At 42.8% G+C, this 23,492-nt stretch overlaps 1 protein-coding gene across 11 annotated transcripts in view; it reads left to right on the top strand.

Moving 5' to 3' along the window:
* Nucleotides 1-6,767: 6,767 nt before the first annotated feature.
* Nucleotides 6,768-23,492, top strand: part of LOC139151855 (trinucleotide repeat-containing gene 18 protein-like) — a 75,120-nt gene continuing 58,395 nt past the window's right edge. For 8 of the 11 annotated variants that reach the window (XM_070724883.1, XM_070724882.1, XM_070724879.1 and 5 more), the window contains exons 1-2: nucleotides 17,813-17,987; nucleotides 20,740-21,044. In XM_070724883.1, the coding sequence (XP_070580984.1) occupies nucleotides 20,837-21,044 (208 nt within the window). In that variant the 5' untranslated portion in view covers nucleotides 17,813-17,987; nucleotides 20,740-20,836. Of the gene's footprint in view, nucleotides 6,905-7,695; nucleotides 7,868-16,420; nucleotides 16,439-17,812; nucleotides 17,988-20,739; nucleotides 21,045-23,492 lie in introns of those variants that run through there. The other 3 variants (XM_070724877.1, XM_070724875.1, XM_070724878.1) reach the window with 3 other exon arrangements.

The raw sequence follows: 23,492 nt of genomic DNA, 5'->3' as shown, positions 1-23,492 counted from the left end.
CGCTAAATGCCCGTATCCTGCTGTGCCCCAACCTAAACACTGCATACTATTTACAATTCAACTATGGACACACTGAAATTACGAATCGTTAAAAATGCCTGAAATTATTTCTTTTTGCCCGGTGTACACCCTTCAAAAACGGCGACTTTGTCTCCCATTATTACCCCTCCCAGCGTGAGGCTGCTATGCCAGGCTTTGTTGTCCTTTACTTCCACGCTGCAATTCAGTTCCCATGTCTGCAGCGAAAGCTTTATTCCTTCAAACTACAGCGCGCCGTGCTGCAGAGGGAAAAATGACGCCAAGTCATCCGTAATTCCGTCGCTCGTTGCGTGAAGGGGGTACATTAGCCCGTGGTATTCGACTGCCCATTTATATATGCACCAATTAGATTCCATTCGAAGCTCGTTAAGCAAATAACCAGCAATAACATGGACACAAATGGAAATTACACCAATGTCGGACCGTCGGAGGTTATTATTATGGTTATTATTATTATTGGGAGTATGCCTGATATGAATGCAGCTATACACTGCACTGTTACAAATGCGTGCTTGTTACATCTACTGCAGAAAAAAAAACTGCAAAATGATAAAATCTATATACGCAAACAGACAAATAGTGTATACGATATTTGTGTGTGTGTGTGTGTGTGTGTGTGTGTGTGTGTGTGTATATAATATATATATATATATATATATATATATAATGTTCATATGTTTGCATGTCTATGCATATGTATGTTCTGGTGCATGTGTGCGCTCACATATTTTCATGTTATTTAGGCCCAAATCGATGTCGACATTTTTCTTCATGTACGTATATATGGATGTTTTGTGCACATGTTCACAAGCACATAGACAGACACTGGCACAGACGGACAAGCACAGAAAGACAAGCACAGACGCGCGCGCACACACACACACACATATACGTGTATATATATATATATATATATATATATATATATATATATATATATATATATATATATATATATATATATATATATGCAGCAGCATTATGCACGGTAAAAAGGATAAAAAAACATCACGACCTGTTGCAAGAAGGATACGCAACGTAAATAGCAAGGGTGTTCATAAGTTGTTTACCAGGAAGACTATTTCGGGAATTTAAAATTAATACAGCGTGATTTTTTCTGAATCCCCAGCAGAGTTGATCGGACACAACCACCGCCTTACTTCCAGTTTCAGCCAGGGCTGTTTTTTGATGATTTCAATAATTTTATGAGAATTGTGATGATTCTTTGAAAGTCTTGAAAAGAGTAGGATGTCTTGCAAGAGCTTTTGGAAACAGTCTAAAAATATTTATTCATATATTGCTCCATCTCTTCCATCACCCTGTGACCGAAAGGGTTTATATATATATATATATATATATATATATATATATATATATATATATATATATATATATATATAGATAGATAGATAGATAGATAGATAGATAGATAGATAGATAGATAGATAGATAGATAGATAGATAGATAGGTATGCATGCTTGTGTGCCTGGATAATGGACTGTTTTTCTTTTTATCAACACTCAACACTAAAACGTTGGCAGTGTATCTTATTACTCATAGTCCAATGGCTGTCAGGGACACAGGATGTGTATATGTGTATTTCTGCTGGTTGCTGATGATGAGCAATGGTCATGCGACTACTTGTCCTTAGTCATCGAAGAATTTAGCCCGAAATACGTAGTGATGAAGCAAATTGTGTTACTACACACACGCACACACACACACATTTAGACATGTGTAATGTATGTATACATTTGCATACCCAGCAAATAGGTTTACAAGAGTAGAACTGAATAGACTCAAATTGACGTCACATTTATTTGAAAGTGAGACAAGATACTTTGAATCACCGACATCGATGAAAGAGATGGTCCTGATCAAAACAATAACAGTAATAAGCATATCTGTCACACCGATGAATAAAAGCAATTAGTGTTTTGAAGTCAAAGGCAAGTACACATCTCTGTATTGGCAGTGGCGTCTGAATATTTAAAATTTGCCTTCAAAATGCATTGATTGCGTCGGGTCTTGTACAATCTGAATCTTCTAAAACTCGGGTTTGTAGATTTAATAAAACTCATGCAGGGTATCTCCAATATGATATGTGTGTGTGTGTGTGCAGTGGGCGAAGTACGGGGGCTATATTTTAATGCAGTTGATTTTTTTATTGAGTGCCTGACTCTGTTCGTGTCTGGCTAGTGCTTAGTATCTGGGAAAGTCATTTGAAATTACAGCGACAATAAACAAATCGCTGGAGCAATGTATGTGCGTAAAATCAAACACGACAATTGCGGTGATTTCACTTGAGACTTCACATATATTTACAGCGGTGTGTGTAAGGCTGCATCAGCAGAGATGTAAACACTCCACGGTAGAGCGATGGTTCGTATACAGAATGTGTTGCCTATATAGCTTGCGTTTTAAGCAGATTTAAAGAAAGATGTTCAACCAGGTCTTTTCCATCAATTTTCCCTGCATCCAGCACGACGTACAGGGTCTTCAACAGGGAAACGAAACCGTTCATGTTTTAACGTGTACATCTCGTTTCTCTCATCCATTTGCACCGTATTTTACCACGGTTACATTGTTGTTCGCAACGGCAGCCGTTTCGTTTTCTCTGATGCGGAGGAGTGACGATGTCACACAGAAAGTGAAAATAAACACGCTTGAAGTTTTCTTTCATTTATTTGCACGACTTTCCACAATTTGTCACCGATAAAAACGGAAACATCGTCAACATGCGTTAAGGGAAGTATGAAGTGATGAGAGTGTGTGTGACATCTGAACAGATCAAAGCTGAAACCACGGTGCGTAATACAGAGCAATGATATAAGTTCCACTCAATGATAGATAGCACTACCCGAGTGACGTGCACCCTCAAATCTTATTTATCGACGAGAAAGTTGCACCGGGTACTATTTCCCCCTAAATTAAATTGATCAATGCTACCAAAAGTCCCAGGGTTGCTTTTATTCCTGTCTGCGGAATATCACGACGGGGCTTGATTCCCTCCGATAAGTGTACATGGTCGGCGGAATGCATCTATATGTATTTAGATCAATTGGACACTCGCTGTATTACCAATGTCGAATTCAAAGTCCGTACGCATGTACAGATATGCAATCAAATTATTGTCTTACGTCAAAAATAGAAGGAAAGTACCCAAATGACACCAAGCTATCTCAATTTCAGCCATTGGAAACGTGTTATAGAGGTCGCCTACATGTATTCAATACGCTTGCCACGTACAATATTACTTCGTCAGCCTTCGTCGAAGATTATCCTTGATGGAGGTTGGAATTTTGTAACTGGCATTGCAGATAGTTTTACAAGTGGATTACTTTCAGAGTAGATTTTCCCCAAGTTAAGTCGAGAAAAAGCATGTGTACAAAGTACGACTACAATTTTTTTTTCTCCCGGGGATCGTGATATTTTGACCAACGGGTTGTTGTGGAAGTCAGGGCCGAATCGGTTACCGACTCGGGGATCGCCTTTTTTGAGAACAGCAGATTTAGGGGAGAGAGGAGGAAAAACAAGATTGAAATTGATAACTTAGATTCTCATTTGAATGACGTCCAACATATAAGGCATCGCTTTGATGTCGTCTGCGCGGAGTAGATGAGATGACGCGTTGCAAAATGAAATTTTGCTCGGGTAATGAGACGTCACCCCGGGGCAATGGTTCCTCTTCCCGCCCTTGTTCTGCATGATACCGAGACTGATTGCAATCGACCCGCAGTTTCATTTCCCCTGACCAACGGCTACGTCGACGATTTCAAGATTTCCTGTCCCGTTAGACATGATAAGCGATGTGGACGAACAGAACAAAAAAGAAATTGAACGGGCATTTTCTCCCTGACCATTATACGAAATCGATTCCTGTTTATCGGAGCTTTTCCGTTGATAACAAACAACCATTGTCTCTCGGGTTTCCAATTGCGGCCTTTAAAGGACAAAGCGGAATGCAAGATGTGCGAAAGGTTCGTGCAATTATAAGAAACGTCCTCAGTGGAACAGTTTATATCGTGAAAAGAAATACCCTCGCCGACTTTGCACTCTGTTCGGGGTTGTCCCGCTTTTGATACGCGCACCATACTCCAACAAACTGTGCGGAGATTTCTCGCGTTTATCAGACTACTTCAACTGATACGGTCAGAAATATCTGGTTGATAAGGATCAAATTGCCAAAACCGCTACAACGAGCGGTGGGCATCATTTCAGAAACAATAGACAGTCATTCCTTTGTTTATGCGATCGATTTCCATTGTTTACGTGTTTATTTTCGCCGCAGTTGGCACTGAGACACCGCTGTCCTAAGGAGTGTCACCATTACGAGATGGCAATCTGGGGCTAAAGGTATGGTTACCAGAATGGTTGCCCCTCTGCCGTGAAAGGAAGAGCAAAAGAGAATGCGTCTTGTGTAGCCACAACACACAAAATCTTCTCTGAATGCAAAACGGTTAGTGCGAATGGAAAACAAAACTCTTAAAAGCGCACCCTCATTTTGCGATATGTTTAACCAGGTGACACTTGAAAATTACCAAGTCTCGGCGACACCACCGTACGGCTAGTTATGGGGAAACAGCGATTTTATCACCCATGTTGCTATGGCGATTTTGTTTTCTATGGCTTCTCTAATGCGCAGTCAGATGAAATGCTATCTATACCGTTACAATTTAAAACTCGCTCGTTGTACCCAAACTTGTTCTATTTAAAACTTGTTATCAATATAACAATGCAGTATGAAACAAACTGGGGCTTATATAACTGCGGGCCTAAGCCGGGGAGAATGGAGCGACTAACGAGCAGCTCGATTTTGCTTCGGATAAAAATGTAATAAACAGTTTTAGAATACAGATATCCCGGGAGAGTGCAGATGCTTCAGCAGCGTTAATGTGCTGGTTGGATTCAATACGGCTAGTTTTCAATCGGGTTCAAACTCACAACATAAGGAGATGTTATTCTGGCGTTAGCTTTGTGGTACATAATTGGCACCCGTGTTTTTTTATGCTGGGTTGGGCCCACTCACGGTCATTCCACTAACTACTGAACTGCCTAGGCCTACAGGACGCAAAGGCGCAACCCCGAACCCTGGGCGAGAAGGAGTTTTCTAGATCGTTGTGGGAACAAACAAGCCAGGTTAAATTATTCCTTAAAGAAAGCGGTACACCGTGGTAATACTGCCGTTGTCATTGTGAACAAGAAAGGCCTCGGATGATACAAACGTAGCTGACTTGGCGCTCTCAGACAAAAATTTCCAACCACGTACTTTGTCTAAAGGCACCTTGGATTTCAGTGCCCACACGCTTACATTTTTTAACCATCGTCACTAAATCCCGTCTGGTGTTTGTTTGTTTATCGGGAAAGGTGATATCAGCCGCCGATAGCGGCCTACCTATAAACACGCAGGTAGGTTCGCAGATAAGAAGGCCTCACGTAACGGTATACGGTATTTACCGAGAGCGATTACAGCGGTGGGGCTACTGGAATTACTGTGCACCGTAAGTCGGGACAGGAGGCGGCGGCCGGATGCCGGCTGAATCAGTGCGCGTACAGCACGTGCGCTTTACACGTTATGTCACGGCTTGGTGCGTTTATGTTTTTCACAAAATCGGCTATCTTGTAACGACGGTGCGATGAAAAAACGTTGCGTGGACGCAGGTCAGGGTGTTTAGTATTTGCGTCCTTGTACAGTTTGAACTGAAGGCGTATTTCGACTGAGTCGAAAATACTATTCCCGCCCTTACATTCCATATTTACTAGATTTCATAAAAATGGCGGTAGTTAACAACATGCACAGACACTGATACAAATAGGTAACACCGGCAATTCTATTGTACTTTAATTTTCTGGCAAACTTTCTGCGAGAACACTTCATTTGTATTTTGTCTTCCGTTCGTAACATTTTACCCAAAGCGGCCTCACCACTAAACCACTGACAGTGTCGGCGTTTTCACACCGACTAGAATTCGATATTCACGCTATTTGTCGAGAATGCGACCGAAAACGATGGAATCCTAATTATTAGTTTTCCAATGTTCTTCGTTTGCATGGTTCAATGGTTTTACCTCTTACACCCAATATGTGTCCACGGAATTATTTGCTTGTCCTGTTTCCTGGGTCACGTCACTCACTCCACACCCATCACTTCAGGCTGGTCAACTGGAAATGAACGTGATCGGCGGCCACAACATGTCCGACTTTAACCACCACGCCATGCCATGCCACTCCACAGAAAAAAAACAACAACCATAAATCGGTCATGGCGTGGGTACCGAGATTAAATAGAACAGCCCAGCCGGTCCGCTATTTATATTACGATGACGTCATTATTAGATAAACGAGATAACGAAGCCATATAAGCGACAACATTAGGTTGTGTTATTGAAAAGGAAGAAGCCCCGCCTACATGACCCAAGGATAGCCAATCGGAACAAAGTATGCTCAGAATGTGACATGAGATATGGCCTGTACGCACCTTGTGTACGTAAACACTAGCCACATGTCACATGTCTGCTTTTGATTTACTCGACTCCTTTCTCATGCGTGTAAAGAAGATTTTACGTCGCATCTGCGATGATCGCAGCTAGAATACATGTGTGGAGAGGATTTCATCTCATGCCCTCTGTTAATTTTTACAGGTTTGCCACGTCCAGAGACGTCTGCAACATTGCCGTGTTTACTTAGTGATGTTTCTGTACTCGTCTCTGTTTTCGCGACCGCCGGTGACCTCTCTTTGGAGTAATTCACGCGTTTGGGAGACACCCGACTGCTTTGTTCATCCCTGCATGGTCATGTTGCGGTTATCCGTTCTCGATATTTGTGAACATAGCACAGCAGTCCTCTTTTTATGACATTCTAGAGGTAAGATTCCTCGGCGGGTAAGGAGGACCCTGAACCGAGTATTGTGATCACCTTAGAAAAACGCTTTGGGAGCGACCCCAGCTTGGGTTGCATGCCACGTCACGCTGTCGTATAATCGTACCTTTGGCCCGGATTATTGTCATGTTTTTGAGATCAACTTATATACACAGGCATTACGTCTCTCGGTATTTTCTAACAACCTGAATCTGTGATTATTACTAGTAGTTGAAGTGCGATAGTAAAACCTTGCAAACATAAATCAAATATGCGTGCTCTTTTTTTATGGTATCTCAAGATGACTAATGGCGTATGCCCGAGGTAGCTTAATAGTCCAAGCAAAAAAGGCTCGTCTACATAACAACGAAAATCAACAAGCCCCTCGCTAGCTGCATTTCTTCACTCTATGGCCTTTGCGATGCTAATACCAAGCAGGCCACACAAAAAGCCTCCCCGAAGCCATGTACAAATAAAATTCCTCTCTGAATCGCGTACCCATTGTTTGCCCCATGAATTGTCCACAGAAAAGCTCTCTGTTATTCGGGTAAGGGAAGCGTGTGCCCACGACGAGTGAATTCCTAAGCCATGCACAATATTCACTGAAAGCATCGGTGCGACTCCGCGTCTGGGACTAATCTTTGAAGTGGGTGCCCGGCCGAAGCCGTCTCTTTCCAGACATCATTATATAGGCCAAGCGACTGCGTAATCAAGATCCAATATGGAGGCAAGATTGAGTTGAAACCCAGGGTTGAAAACCAGGCCTCGCTCACTGAAACTTGCACACTGAGTTCGTCCCAGAAAGCACCAGGGCGTAGCAGTTTACGGCCGTTTTACGGGTCGTTTATCGAAAGGAAACGACCCCCACTCACTTGAGAACACATTTGAAGGTTGAACATTTCAGCCAGCTACAACACGAAGAGTTGTGTGTTTTCCCCCAGAAGATCGCAGCTGTTCTGACAGTCTGAGGTAATATCGCTTTACCATGTTCTTCTCTCGTCAATATGATAAACACGTACAGCCGGAGTTTTGGGTTCTCTGTATGTCAAAACGAAGGGAAATGGCGACGCCGTATCTGATTCGCCTCCGAGAACCACGACATACTAGACAAAACTTGAATCTATGCAAACGTTGAATGGTATCTCTGTTTTTGAGTAATGTGGCGTCGCTGTACAACTGATATGTCGACTGTAAAATTTTGTCTAGCCCAATGCAATGACACAAGTTCCTCGGGTCAACCCGTCTCAGTTTGTTATTTTCAATCCTATGGCAATTAGCAGGTTTTTTTTAAAAAAATGTTTCGTTTGTATGTCTTGAATTGTTTGTCTGATTGTTGAAATTTCATTGCCATGGATTGCATGGTGTCGGGGGACAGTACTATGATCCGTGTACGTGTGTATAGTGAGACGTTTTTCATCTAAAACAGTGGTAAAAATATGTGCAAAAATCGGTCGCTGTAAGCAGTATAACAGGGTCTAGTGCAACCATAAAGCGGATCAAAATTAAAATTTTGAAGTCGATTGCACCGACCGGGCAGTGCGGCGTTTAACGATGCAGTCGAGACCTAGTAGGAGAAATGGACATTGTTTTGACAATTTTTTTCCTACAGAAACTAACGTGCAATAATGATAAGTGGAACAGTACGCGGGGTCCTGAATCAATTCAACGAAGTGTGCGGCGTTTCTATTTATCAAGTCGTCCCGTTGTCTACACGTCGCGGGCCCCGCTTGATGAGTTCCTCGCAAACACACACACGTCTCGCCAACTTAACGAACGCGTGGCGCGTAGTAGTCATGTAAACAAAATACCGGCCTCGCAATTTCCTCCTTGAATCCGTGAAAACATGTATCTCTCCCCCCTCTCCCCCTCTCTCTCAGCGGTCGAATTTTTTACCAACATCCGTATTTTTTGTCTTCGGACAGAAACGGGCAATATATATATATTATATATATATATCAATAAACGGTTTTGCATGCCCGCAACTGCCATCGTAGGCTTTTATCTTCCTGATTGGTTTTCTAAACTATATCATTTAAAATTTTTGTTGAACATTCCCATCGCTGGATACCGGATCGCGACAGCTGTTCAAAAATGTACGATCCAAACCGAGAACAGAGGCGGGACGCGAAAATACGAAAGTGTTCGTACTTGCACACACAATCAGCAGTAATTTACAGGTAATTATCAACGGGTTAACAGCTTAACGTACAATCGTCAAAATTATCGCCAATGCTAATTGCACGATAAATGGTTTGGTTAATTTTCCTCTTGCAGAATCGGGCAATCTTAAAAATAGTGATGAAATCGGTGAAGAGAATCGTTCCGTTACTTTCATATGAGATTCACTTCTTTGTTGGAAAATTGCATTGTATGCAGATAAAAAACTGCCGGGTCGCTTACGCCGGCTATCATGTGGGTGTGCTTGAAACCAGTTCAGTAGCGCTGTCTGTGTCGAACAGTACCAGCCCAACATCACAAGTAAATACGAAAAGTGTGAGATTAATCGCTGACAGAGCGGTCAACGGATTTTTTTTAACCTGCAAGTATTTTTGTGAGAATTCTTGTATTTCTATGGTTGAAATAGTCCCGAAGACAAGCCAGCCTCGTACTTCTTTAGCGTGAAGTCAGTGCCGAACGACTAGTATTTTGAAGTGCGCTTGTTGCCGGCTGCACGCTGAGCGGCGCTATCTTATTGTTTCCCAGGCTAATACACCCTTTGCGGGGAAAATCATCTTCTCGGTCGCTGTAACACGGAAACCGTTCAGTTGGCGTCCATTGCATATGGATTCTAAACTTCTACGGTGGAGACGTTGAATGTCAATGCTATTCTTTGGTGTCTCGATTACTAGGTTGCACACGGAGGCCGAGCGAGTTCTTGTGGAGCTAGACTTCTTTCAAAATAACAATCCCCCAGTGAACAAAACCGTTGAACACTGGCATCACTGCGAATAAGTCCACACGCATTTGCTTTTTAAACGGGCAGATCATTAAAGGCAAGTATATCTCGATAACCTGCAATTCATGCAAGTTTTATGGAGCTCGAAAGTTCAAAGGGAAGGACTAGTCCGGGGAGACGCATCATTAAATCAATCAGCTGATTGCAATGGTTTTACCGTCTAATTAAACTGGAAAGAACTGCGTAAAGACAACCATAATCGTACTATCCTCATTAAGTCATTTGAAAAGGCAAAACTTTCCGCGCAGAACCAAGCAGTGTTTTATGATACATGTAGACATAGGAACCAAAGTCGATTTGTTTTTCTGCGATATGTCTACAATCTCTGCTTGCTCATGGCCCGATTGACAGAATAAGCTTTTACAATTCGTTCGCCATGTGTGCAGCCCATCACACGACAAAAACGTAAACAAACAGTGAGAATAACAGTGCTGAATATAAACTGAATAAGAGGCATCGAAAGGTGAGATATTTTGTTAAACACTACAAATGTCTCGAGAAGAAAAGTTTACAATGAGCAAACCCGAACACTGGCGAGGTACTACAAGGGCGATTACGCCGCACGCTCTTTTGCGTGACTTGCGCTGTATTGCCGTTACTTGCTCTAAGTTGTCATAAGCTTGCACGTTGAAAGGCGTTGCAAAGTTTGAATAAACGATTTCGGAGCATGTTACCTTGGAGAAGTCACTCCAATCTTGACTGAGTGTTGTATTTCCCTAAGTGCATTTTGCAGATATCGAGGTTTAGGCAGAGTGCCGGGTCTCGTTGTGTGTATATACAAAAACAGCCCGATGCGGGCAACATGAGGCTGGCGCTGCAGTGGCGTTTATTCTCCCCTGAGCAAATGGTAAAGTTTGGCATCGCCGGGGAAGTGTAAGCTTCGGCGTCACAACAGAAGTACTGAAAAATAAAACAAACAAATAAAAAAAAATATATTACGTATCAAAACAGCAACGACACTAGAATACACCGCGTGCTGGTAGCTTCATTCTGGTTGGCCGGCTAGAATGAGAGACAAATGTAAAAAGGGGTTGTAAAACGCAGGTTGAAAGACTGGCTGGGTATAGGCTACAGGGTCATTCTATTGTGTAAAAAAAGAACGATCTAGGGATAAGTTGGAGTGTATTACCTGAACTCTACATAAACTGGTAAGATGCTAGGAATCTTTTCATGTAAAATCCAGCCAACGTCCACTTATGTATCAGGTGTGAACACAACGAAATACGCTATGTGCTATGACTGGCTATGTATATGCCACAGTGCTGACACTGAAACGCGCACGCTATCAACGACAGCGTAATCTCTTTTTCACTCCACTTGTTTATGGTGCCCAATATTAGGGGCTAAGAGCGTAGACTCTTTCACAAAACAGGGATTTGCTTTGTGTTTTTTTGTTTTTGTTTCAAAAAAGGGAATGGGATGAAATTAACTAGACACGGAGAGCCTTAAAACTAATCAGCAGCGGAGTGAAGAGAAGGTTTGAGGTATTTTGTAGAAAAGGCGTGCATGCATGGGTGCATAGTGTTTCACTGCTGTGATCTATGTCACAATAGCTGGATAAGCCGCCGCTGACACTCACTCATCAAATCTTGCTGCTGCAACCACAACCTTGTAAAATTGACTGAAAACTGGGACCGTTGTCGGTGGCTTAACCTTATCGCTACGCTGGCTTTTGCTCACATTTCTATTACACATCCCATGCATCAGGCCTGGTCCAGCTACAGCCAGTCTGCATCGTCTCATACGATGATTTATGCACCACTATGATACCGCTAGCATCCCAGCTTTTTAGTTTATTCTGGACATAGCAGAATTTACCATTTTTTGTTTCGTTTGTAACTTTTTTTGTTCAAAATTGAGTGGAGACCAGAGAATAATGGCGCCAACGCGAAGTAAATTTAACATGCTACATTACTCTCCTATGCACGGATAGCTAGTCCACAGCGTGGCTGGTCGTACGAAACCTTGTGACAGATCGCTAAGTCTGCAGACTATGGCGCTATAAGCGTACATACCGCTTGAGCGGGGTCGTCGCGATGGCAACAAAAATATTGTAAAAATAGGGCTTGTGGAGATTGAATGTTGTTTACCAGTAATCGTGGAATTTTGCAAATTCTGGATACGCTGGTATGATATTCTTAATCATGCTCGGATTTGGGTGAATCTAGAATTGTATCGCGTCTGCCTCAATTCCCTTCTTTTGCAGTGTGGGGAATTTCAACTGAATATGCAAGATGGGAAAACATCATCGGTTATATAGACATGTTTTTTAAATAAATACATAGAAGTAATGGTCTCGCGGTGTTTTCTTCGAAATATGCCCCATGAATGAGCAGACGAGAAGGGAAAAGCAATAGGAATAAATTGCTGTACGTTACTCAACGACTCAGCGAGAATTGGTATGGGGCACAACATTTTCCTTGTGTTCAATGGGTATATATGAGAGAGAGAGAGAGAGAGAGAGAGAGAGAGAGAGAGAGAGAGAGAGAGAGAGAGAGCGTATATAGGTTGTTGCCGTCGGATACAAAATGGACCACATTTTAGGGGACATCAATAAACGCAATTTGTTTTGGTCCTCTAATACTGCAATCCCTGACAGAATTTGGCGAATAACACACTGGGACGTGACGTGCATACACTTTAGAGAAGGGAGGGCTAACGACATCAGAAACTGTTGTAAGAAGATATATTTCAAATTGGGAAACCTATAAACTGTAAAATTATGAAGGATTTGGAGTTTCGCGCCAGTGTATAACATAAGCTTATGCAAAGCATTTCCCGTCTCATAAATGACATGAAATTTTCGTATTTCCCGACCGTTTCACACTGGTAAGATAGAACCGATGTCAACCCGCACCACATGACTATCATCATGGTGCCTGAAATGGTGTCGGCCGTGTGTGTCCATCATATCAGTCATACGTTCACTTTTGAGAGAAGCGGATGAAACTTTGGACAATGCAGATTTTTTCCGTCACAAGGTTGCTCCCAACTAGACAACATCCTGCTGTATCACTGGCTGGTCACATGGTGGTACAGCTAGACCGTGACGATGAAGATGGCACGACCACCGGAAGACCGGTTGACACAGTCTAACCTTCTTTCACGACTTTCGACTGTTGTCTGTTGAAAGTAATTTGTGGGTCTTATGTATTTGTAACTTCGGGAGTGAAACACTGGCATAGGTTCAGTCTTTTTACGCAGTCAATAACACATCAGAAACATGCAGCTTTCTCGCTGAAAATAAAAGAGGAAATTGATTAAATTTTAGATTTGCCCTCTGATTGCTTTAAATTACAGATACGCATACGGAACCCAAAATGGGCATAATTTTGTGTAATTATGTCATTTGTGATTCTCAGGCCTAGTTTCACAACGATCATGGTGACTCAAATCTTAAAATCATATTTTTTTTTCTGTTTAACTCCAGGAAACTGTATCCCCCGCTACCTTTCCCTGAAAAAAAAAGGCGCTTTGGGAAATGCATTGGGCAACATTCACAACTTATTACATACAAAGAAGTGTGAGCCGAGCTTCGACTCTGTATATACTGCATGTTAAGCCTATACGTCATCGGTGCCACAGTGAACAACACATGCAATGCGCAACTGTGAAGATGTTCCGCGTGGTGTAAGATCCTTTTCCACCGCTGGACTATAAAAATCCTTCAACAAATTAACTATTTCTCTTCTATCAATTATATGACTTAATGGGCAACCAAATGAAAATATTATAATATGACAGTGTTTACAGAAATAATGTTAGTATTACATTTGATCAAGACACGTACACGATGTACACACTTGATCAGAAACATCAACGAAATTCGCTTTGCTGTATGTTAAAATACACTGCATTGTGCACATAGGGTGGATACATAGTATATCAGATTTTTTTTGGTTTGAAAGACTTCTAGTTTGCGCGCTTTTCGGCTTTGGTCATACATAGCGTATCGGAGCTAGAGATGCGCCACACACGCGCTTCTTAAAAGTAAGCACACACATTCAGGTTGCAGAATTGCCAACAAAACACCAAGTCGATCGAAGCACGCCTTTCAACGCCGTGCCACTGAAGTTTAGCGTGATCTTTCTGTATACCGTCGAGATACATTTGCATTTTGAATGTGAGAGTCATCTCGTTGCTTTCACAGCGTGCGATTTATTAATAATTCTTCTCGATTTTCTATAAATACCTGTATTTCAGAGGGGAAGGACCAAAGCATCTGACAAGTGCTTGCCGACGCTAATCAAATGCGGTGATCGATTCTGCATTAAAGTTTTTTTGTGATCTCCCTCGGGTTGCTGTTATTGAATAGCTTGTTGCTCTGTACGTGTCCTGTATATGTCACGACACCGCACATTCTTGTCCGTCCCTGGTGCGGCTTGTTTGTTCCCCGCGTGTCCTTTAATTTAGTTCCAGAGCGGGAGTTCGACCTAGACGCTTTGTCGAGGGACGAAATAACTGGCGGGGAGAAAACTATTCTCCTCGGCGATTTGAATACACTGTAATCCGGGTAACTCTCAGTACACCTGTAGGTTAAGAGGGACTTCGGAGAAAGCATTGCCTTGCCTTCACATGACTCGACTTTTTCATAACTCATCAATCCTTATTATTACTCTTCACAAGACGCGAACATCACAAATAAATTATACCCATCTGCATTAAATGAAATAATAAATGAATGTGGACCTGCATCAAACCTTTAAAACGGTTCTGAAGCTCTCACAGCGAAAAGTAATGTATTTTGCCAGCTCCCCGAGGGACTTCGCTATCTCCACGACAAAGCGTTCATTTTCCTCGCAAAAAAAAAATCGGCATGCATTAAGATCAACGGGATACGCGGGTTACGGCGTTGTGCCTGTGCACCGGGATCTCGCCTCTGAGTTTCCCCATTAAAACGAGTCGAGTTTCTCACCTCTCTGTCCTTCAGTTTTCGATTAATATGTAAATATTAATTGCTAGTACATTATCATGAAAGGGTATTAGTACTGCGTCTTACGTCACTTACAACTGCAGAATACACCCAGCGACACAAAAACACAAACGCTCTCTTGTTTTTTTGTTCGATATCATGAGATTGTTCTGAAGAGGGGGCCACCCGATGACGGGAATATATTGCACTGGGGCTACCAACATTCGTGCTCAATACAATGTTCCCGCCAGCGTAGAGATTGCATCCCGAAAAGGCCTTCCGAAGGTCTTGAGTTACATCGATAAAGGGCATACGTGCAACGCATGCCTTCATTGGCGCTATTTTGAAAACATGTAATTAATTTTACATTAAGGGGAACGTTTTTGTATATTCCACCGTAGCTAATATAAAGATGTCCTGTGATCACATTTTCTAGAATGTAACCGGGCCATTTACCGTTTTGTTGTCATATGTTTTGTCATGGTTTTTTTTCCCTCGTTAAGGCGCTTTTGGGCTCGAATACGTCAGCTGGGCCATTAGTCCTATGCGATTCATATCCCCCGTTCGTGCAGATGTACTCCGAAAGCTTGAATTACACACTACCGCATTCAATGTCTGGCTCTGCATCGAGAATCCCGCGCTTTCAGTCCCTGTTACCCTGGTAACAGCGTGTGCAAACATAAAGTAATGACTTTGAGTCTTGGAGGCTCACGCAGAAACTGCACCGCAGATTTGAGCATATCGCGGTGGGACTTGCAAGACCCCCTGAAGAGGTAAAACTGAACCGAGTGGAACGACAGTTCAACCAACACGTATATCCGATCATATCTCTGCCCGCATATTTCAATACGTAAAGCTCGTGTGAAGAATCATTTTATTTCGCAGCTAATAGCGTGTCCTTGACGAGAACAACCAATCCAACGGGGTATTAACGATGCTCAACCAATTCACTGGATGCCGGGCTTGTCTCCCTGGCACGTAGGTCAAACTTTAGGGGGGGGGAAGTTTGGGGTGGGGTGGGGTGGGCGCGCAAAGTCATACCTGCTTCATGGGTTGCGCTCCAAAACGTTAACTATATTGACATTAGCATAAACTTAGACAATAATGTAAATAATAATTTTATTAACGATTACTTTTAATTATCCATTAAGAAACGTTTGTTTCTAACTGAAAAATTTCGAAGTTTCGTTAGGGAAAATTACGCGTCACCACACAAAAAAAGCCAAATTCAGCGACAATGAAAAAATAACATTCTGAAGCATTTTTATTCGTATACTAGACTGGAAAACAAGGAATAGATTTAAACAAAAAAATGGAATAAGATGACGGGTAATTCGGAGATTGTTCTCATCCAAAGCCCTGATGAAAATCAGTGTTGTGGGCGGGTTTTCTAAAGGTAGGACGAGTTGGCAAGGAGCTCGCTCAACTGCCTTCATAAGCGCTAATTAGCCCTGGCGATCAATGCGATCGTCCGTCGCAATAGCCCTGCTATTGTGCGCGAACGGGGGTCGATCCTTAGAGCGGGGCTTCAATGATTGAAATGTTCACTTCTGCTGGGTGCATTTACCCCTGATTTATTCTCAGTCGCTGTCATATTAATGTTGTACATCACAATCGCTGCTATCACTTCCTCGCGGCCAGAGGAGTTGATTTCCATAGCAACGGCACTAAGGTAAGTGAGAGTGACTGTCGCGGCTTGGTACAGTCAAACGCGGAGAGTATTTGTATCTTCGCTGAAGGACAGGCCCGCGTACTTGAAAAGCCTCGCAACTCGGCACTTTCTCGTGTACCGGCCAAAACCAAAAAACTTACGCTGAGGTCTTCGGTTCAAATGTGATCTCGCGGCGAGAACTGGCAGCCGAAGTAATAATTCGCTTTGCATTCCTATCAGACCACCGCAGCTTCGTTAAAAAGCTTCGAACTGTTGGCAAAAGGTAAATACTGGCCGATTTGAATTGAGAACTGCTAAACATAAACGATTGGGAAAATATTTGTCGGGGGTTTGTTCCCCTTTTGAGCGTCATTCATTCCCCGTTCAAAATCCATTGTGGTGAAATGGTGACCAGTAATTTAGGTCTCACTACTGACAAAAACTGCGACGGGGTCCGTCCGTGGGGCTGTGTGAGTATCTGCGATGGCAGGTTGAGATCTATCGGGGAAAATGTCCTGATTCTAATGTAAAATTTCAGAGAGAAAGAAGTCGGGTCACGTTTGTTCCGGTGCATTAGCTTCCGGCCGACGGACGAAGGAAAAGCGGATAGTTAAGTTACCTCAGCATACGTACGGGCCGCTTCGTGCGCGTTGAGTCAAGAACACAGGGTTGGATTGAACAGTGTGAGTGGATTTGTAAACGTAGCGGTTTTTACGGAGGGAGAATTTAAATCTTACAACAAGGTGACAGCCAAGTCATGGACCATTCCCATTAATTCAGTGCTGTTGAATTTCCCCCCACTGCAACAACATGCCAACATAGATACGTAATGAATGGCACCTTTGGACGAACTATCTGATCGCGTGATTGCGGACCGGACCCACAGTCCTATCTCCCCTTAGTCCCCTTCAGTGTGTAGGTCCATAGCAAGCAATTGACTCGTGCTGTAATACAGAGGCGGCGATCCGTTTCAGTTATGCCCAAAGACCTCGGGCGTCGTGGGACTAAACTGGACAAGGTATTGAGTGACAGGGGTGCCGCAGTGGAATTACCCGCCTCGTACAATTTAAAGAATGGACACTAATGCATTTCCCGGTCGGTCTTATCATCCCCGAAAGTAAAAACACTGAATACAGTGTATACTTCGAAATGGGAAGTTTCACTTCTTAGGTACGGGGGCAAATAACTTCCTGCTGTATCATGCATAGCTTCGACTTACCCCTCTAAATCAGCCGATCTGACACACGCACCGTCGACTGGCTGGTTGACAATCAATGCGTGTCTTCATAGACTGGGGGACCTTGAAACCGACAACCATTATTCTAAATAATTGATAAGGGTTTTGTCTGGGCCAATCAGCATGCTGTTTACTTTGTACAGACAGTAGTGTGGTACAATGCAAGCAATGCAATGTGTAGCGATAAAAACCACACCACTAGCCACACTGGGCTAAGAAAATGCAACATGTGCTGTAGTCAGCATCAATCACACACCAAATGATCTCATTCTTTTGAACTCTTTCGGATTTATCCCGCCAGACCAATCTCCGGAACCGACAACGCCTCACCCCGTAAGTACATCTGCCGTGAACCCCGCTCCGTAGAGCGAAATATTTCACTTCCCGACTAACTTTTATATTCTCTGGGATTTGATTTTGAAGTTTTTCTCGAAGTTGACATTGTACACGTCGAGCGGTACGGTCTTCCAGCCGATATGTTTTCGACTTTGTCGATTCAGATGTTGGAGCCAGAAAGGTCTGGGTAATTTTCATGTCCATTTCGGGCGATTGCCAATTGCTGGGTGTCTGTCGATTAAACAGTATTCTCTTCGGGCCGTAGATTTTAGCACCGATAGCGAGTCGTTGCTGCGACGTCAGCGAAGCCCTGGTCCCGCGTTACCAAAGCTGTCTTCGCGGTGTTGTGGGCAAAAACAAACACGTCGTTGTAAACGTCCGCCATGATGTGGATATCTGTTCACAATTTTTCTCCAACTTCGGGGACAACTGGGTGTCCGTAATGCTTAACAATCGCGCCGATTCATCAAAACTGGAGCCCTTACAGCATACTAGGTACTCAGTTTTACCCTGTCACCGAACGTACATACACGCACGTGCAGACACCATTCGCCGCGCCGAGCGTGTGGCATGGCCGGCTCGTACTCGCTGATCCACCGTCGTTCTCTCGAAAAGGAAAACCGAGAAAGGGAGGCTGTCTAGAATCTGTTCTACAAAAGTTTGACGTTTTGTCGGTATGAAACTTCTGTGATAAAGGCACTCTCTCACAGATTTCGAATTATATTGTGGATATAGCTCTGCTGAACACAAAGACACCGGGCAGTGAATATTTTGGGCTGTTCTGCAAAAAAACCGAAAAAGGACTTGGTTCGTCATGCATTCAGCGTGATTCACGACCATTAAGATGAAAGTTAGTGGCTCGCAAAAAAGGCGAGATATGTCATATTTTACGGACGTGTTCGAGATTTATAAGTAGGGTCGCACTGTTGAGAGTTATCAGTGAAGTTTTCACGCTAAATGTTGAATTTTTGAGACCGCGTTTCTGTCGTTGACAATCCTAGCAAGGTCGCTGTTTTGGGGATTAAAGTGTTTATCGGCTTCACTCCATTTTGGGCCTCACGGTGGCTGACCACCAACTTGAACCATCATTGTCAAGAGTCGTTCGACACTCCGAACTGTGCCAAGGATAAAAAACTCACAAAAGGTGGCGATTTTGAACGATTTCGAATCATTTAGTGTCGCCCGATCGTTCAACCTCTAAAAATTCCCAAAGACTGAAAATAGTTCAGATCGTAATGGATATTTTACGCAGTGGCGCTACGCTCACAAACGTCAATGCACACGACACAACACTGCTGCACTGGCCACAGTAGTGCAAGCTGTAGAACGTTGTACAACACAATGCTATCTCAAAATAGGAAAAAATATGAATTTTTCCCAGGTTGCAGTATGTTTTACTTCAAATTTGTGTTAGGTGAGCGATGTTACGCATTCGGTTTGTAATTCACATACTTTAATATACTATTTTTTTCTGTTCGTCCTTTTCTGTCAATGGTGTTCGTAAAACAACGGGATTATTCTACAGAGCAATAGGCCAGTACCAAAAAAACCATCCCAGTCCTACCACTGACAGAATGGCATAAAAAATTGATATGTGACTATTCTTTTGCTCTGGCTATAACAGAGAACGCGGAGAGATCACTATTTATGTACGCGTCTTGCAACAGACAGGCTGAGTCACATGTTTTCAACAGCAGCGCTAGTCTATACGTACATACGTGTACGTGTTTTCTTTCATAGACATGAAGCTGTTTTGATAGCCAGTCCTAACCTGTTCGGCCGCCTTTGAAAACCCACAGACGAAGATTACGAATTTACGTATAGTGAAATTAACTTCCTCATGTTATGGTGTGAAATTGATGCAATTATTTTAATGTTTTTATATTTTTCATCGTGTTTACCGTCCACGGATATCTCCGCACACATCGTGGCGATCAATTCATAGTTCAACGGCCCAGACTGAGACACAGTCGACATCGTGGCTGTTGATGCTAAAGGGGCGAGACCGTACGCCAAAAACTGAACAGGGAAAATAATATCGATCGCTGTGTTAAATTTTCATCAAGTCTTGCGGTTTTGTCAATAGTGCTCAGAAATGGGTGTGCAGCTGTGGTCTGACAATCTAACTCGCGTTTTTTTTCATGTATGTACGGTCTAATGAGAGAAGTGTTTCAACTCTTGCTTGCCGTTATCATTGAGGGGACCATACCCGCACACATGAACCGTACTATGGGCCAGTGTGGTAGCGCTAATGTCAAACGACGAGCCCGTTTATTACTATTGGTAAACTTTAGCCGTGCATACACATCTGTCGCTTCGAAATAAACAAAGGGAATAGTTGTACACGGGGCCATTTTAGTGTTTTTGCGTAACGTATTGTCATCCTGTCAGATAATTTCGTTCCCGGTGAACAATCGTGAACGACACCGTTGTGATCAGCCATGTTTTTTTTTGTATGAGTGGCCGCTTCTCGCGGGGTATTATTGTTGCGTAGCTATACTTTCGTTCAACATCTCTCTGAATATTTACACATATTTATTTCAGTTTATACGTTACTTTTTGCTCGTGTCGATACTCTGACGTCCCGCTTTTCACTTCAAACTTCACAGTTATATGCTCTCGGACACGTTTCGAAATGACGTTCACGTGGCTACGTGGTAGTCATGGTACAGTGCGCTGTTGCAGATATATTCGCGCCAAGACGCACAAAAATAAGCAGTCGCTCTCTAATCTCAACATTGTCTTGCAGGTAGTGGATCAGCGTCTGTCGGTGCCCAGTGCTACAAGAGTGAACCATACCCTAAACTCGCTCATTAGTCAATAGAAAAGGACAGACTGCCGGAGAAATGGACGGGCGGGGAACATTTCAAGGTCAACCAGTCGGCAGTAGCACGCCGGCTGCAGTGAATTCGGGTGTGTTGATGAGTCCGATATTTACCGACACACAGCAGCCGGGAACGAGCGGAGTGCGGCACCAACCCGGGGCAGCAACGCCGCAAAGTATCAGTAATATACCTCCGTACCAGGGGAAATATTTTCAACAAGCCCTGCCAGGTAATTACATGTGTCTTATCTATTTTCTTTCTTTTTAGAATTTTATTTTTCCACGTACGCTCATGCCAGCGAACCGTGCCGTTGACGCTGATCGTTGACGTGTTTTGGCGATAGCCAGTTTTATTCACCATCCGGGCAACCCCTTTGTGTTCGGTTTAGTTCTTAGTTCCAGACTGGCATTAAACTGGAAGTCTTTTCATCTCTCATGCTTAATAATATCAGCTCGGCTCTTTATCACTGCCCAGGAAAGAATGTGTATAATTCGTTCTGGAAAATGACGTCGATTGTTTTGTTGACTCGATATTTTTAACGAATCGAAGCGGAACGCACAGCTAATGGTTCGCTATACATATATACCGCGAGGTACTTGGTCTGTTGAACTATGATACTAATATGGTTGTGGGTGTGGGCGGACCCTCTTCATCGTACGGACGACATCTTGCAGAGTCCCCGATCTATTTTACGATAGGAAATATTGTAGTTTCGAATGTATATTGTTTTTGCTGTAATACTATGTATGTAAAGGAAAGTGTCTAGGATGCAAGCACCATTTCCAACCAGCCAAATGATCATGAGAAATGCAGTTGAAAATAATATTGTTCGTGTAGTTCAGTGTAGCCACGATTGTTACGTACGGTATACGTTTGTGCGTAGTGAGTTTCCAGTTGTGTATCGCGCGCGGACAGCAGTACCAGTGTGTTTAGCCATATGCCATGTCATTGAGGAGAGCAGGGCTAGGCTTCATGTTTCAAACGTTGGACGCAGACAATTTTTTCTCTCTCTCTGTTTTTATACATTTCGAGGGATAACCCCATTCTCAGCCGCTTTCATTTAGTCCAAGACCCACTTGGCTGCTTCTAATTTCTGTCAAGGATTATTACAGTTACTTTGTGGATTTTTTGAAAATTTCCATCAATCTAAGAATTCAAAATATACTCGATTGAACTTGCTAGGGGGTGTAAAATATGTCTGAAAATTCATCGGAGATGTTATTTTTTTTGTGCACGCAACAGCGGATCTCTCTTGTCTTTGTGATAGAGACGTTTTACACTTACAAACTTCGAAACCGTCACTTGAAGCTTGCTCGCCGAACACCTAAGCAGAACATTTTTTTCATTTAAGCGAAAATTAAGAATTTCGTCACCATCTTTCAATGTAATTTGTTAATCTGTATTGAAACTTGGATGGATGATGCGACGTTTCTGGCGCTTGACAAGGGAAAGACGCGTGTTTATCCATGCAAAGTGCACACAGAAAGAAATCGTGCTGTAGTCGAGGCGGCTGTACACAAGTGCTTCCTATGACTGTCAAAAATAAAGGAAGGCTCGTTGTACTTAGATAATACGTCAGCCCAGCCGTTGTCAAGCGAGGTATCCCAGTAGGTACGGCCTGTAAAATTCGGGTTTTTCCTGTCTTTGAAACTCTATATCGATACTGAAATGCGTAACAATCTTTCCAGGCATTCAGTTTGAAATATAAGTTCAGCAAAGGTTTTTTTGGGCGAGTGAAACTTTTAGTATTTCACTATGACCTTTCAAGCTGCCCAAAATAACTAAAATTATGCACCCGTAAGCTTTCAAAACTTCTCTGTTAATGTTTCTATCGTGTTCTCGGATAAATAAAGTCGAAGTTGCATTACTCAGAGGATCTTGATTTTAGCGATTGAGTGTGCGAATGCTTTGCTTCAAGTTTGTGTTGGGCTACGCACTGTCTATGGTTAAGAGCGCAGTCGTCCTCATTCGTGTTATCTCTATAGGCCTTAGCAATAATCTTTTTATTCAAATTTTCATCATTTTCCCTACTCATTGTTCAGACCAAACTTGTATGCAATTTGTAATGCTGTCTTCACTGAACATGTGAAAAAACCTGGACCTGCTTCTTTTTTTCACGGAGGACGGAGATTTTTATTTTCGCTGCGTTGCTTGCGACTTCAACTGTCCCGGTCCCGCTGTCGTCCTGCGTGTTTCCAGGCATGCATCCACTTTTTACGAGGGAGTCAAAAATGCTTGTGGAATATCTTGCTTTTGATCATTAACTGAACTGTTCTGACCTGTTTACTAATTCTGGGCATCGAAACAGTCGGTGAAAAATGCTGGATTTTTAATGACAGTTCGGCCATTCAAACTGTGTTAAGTATGTATTCAATTTTGTTCAACTGCGAGCAAAATAGGGCATATACGTTTCTTTTGTAACCAAGAGGTGCTGCAAGGATATTGGCACTGCACAAACAAAGCCCTCTCTCGTCTTGCCCGCTGGATATTTTTCAACGAAAATCAGTATCGTGTAAGTCTAGCGTGTGCTTAGTCGGGAAAAATTGTTGTCATTTATGTGGGCCTGTTGAGAGGTTCGATTCCACCCTTTCAAATAGAGTAAATTTAACATGCGGACAGCATAAATGCATCGTCTATAGACGGGGACGCAGCAGAAACACACGCAATGCAAATTCAT

This window comes from Ptychodera flava, chromosome 15, assembly GCF_041260155.1.
Source record: "Ptychodera flava strain L36383 chromosome 15, AS_Pfla_20210202, whole genome shotgun sequence".
NCBI classification, from domain to species: domain Eukaryota; kingdom Metazoa; phylum Hemichordata; class Enteropneusta; family Ptychoderidae; genus Ptychodera; species Ptychodera flava.
The sequence above is the reverse complement of the archived record's forward strand: the minus strand, read 5'-3'. Positions and strand labels throughout refer to the sequence as shown.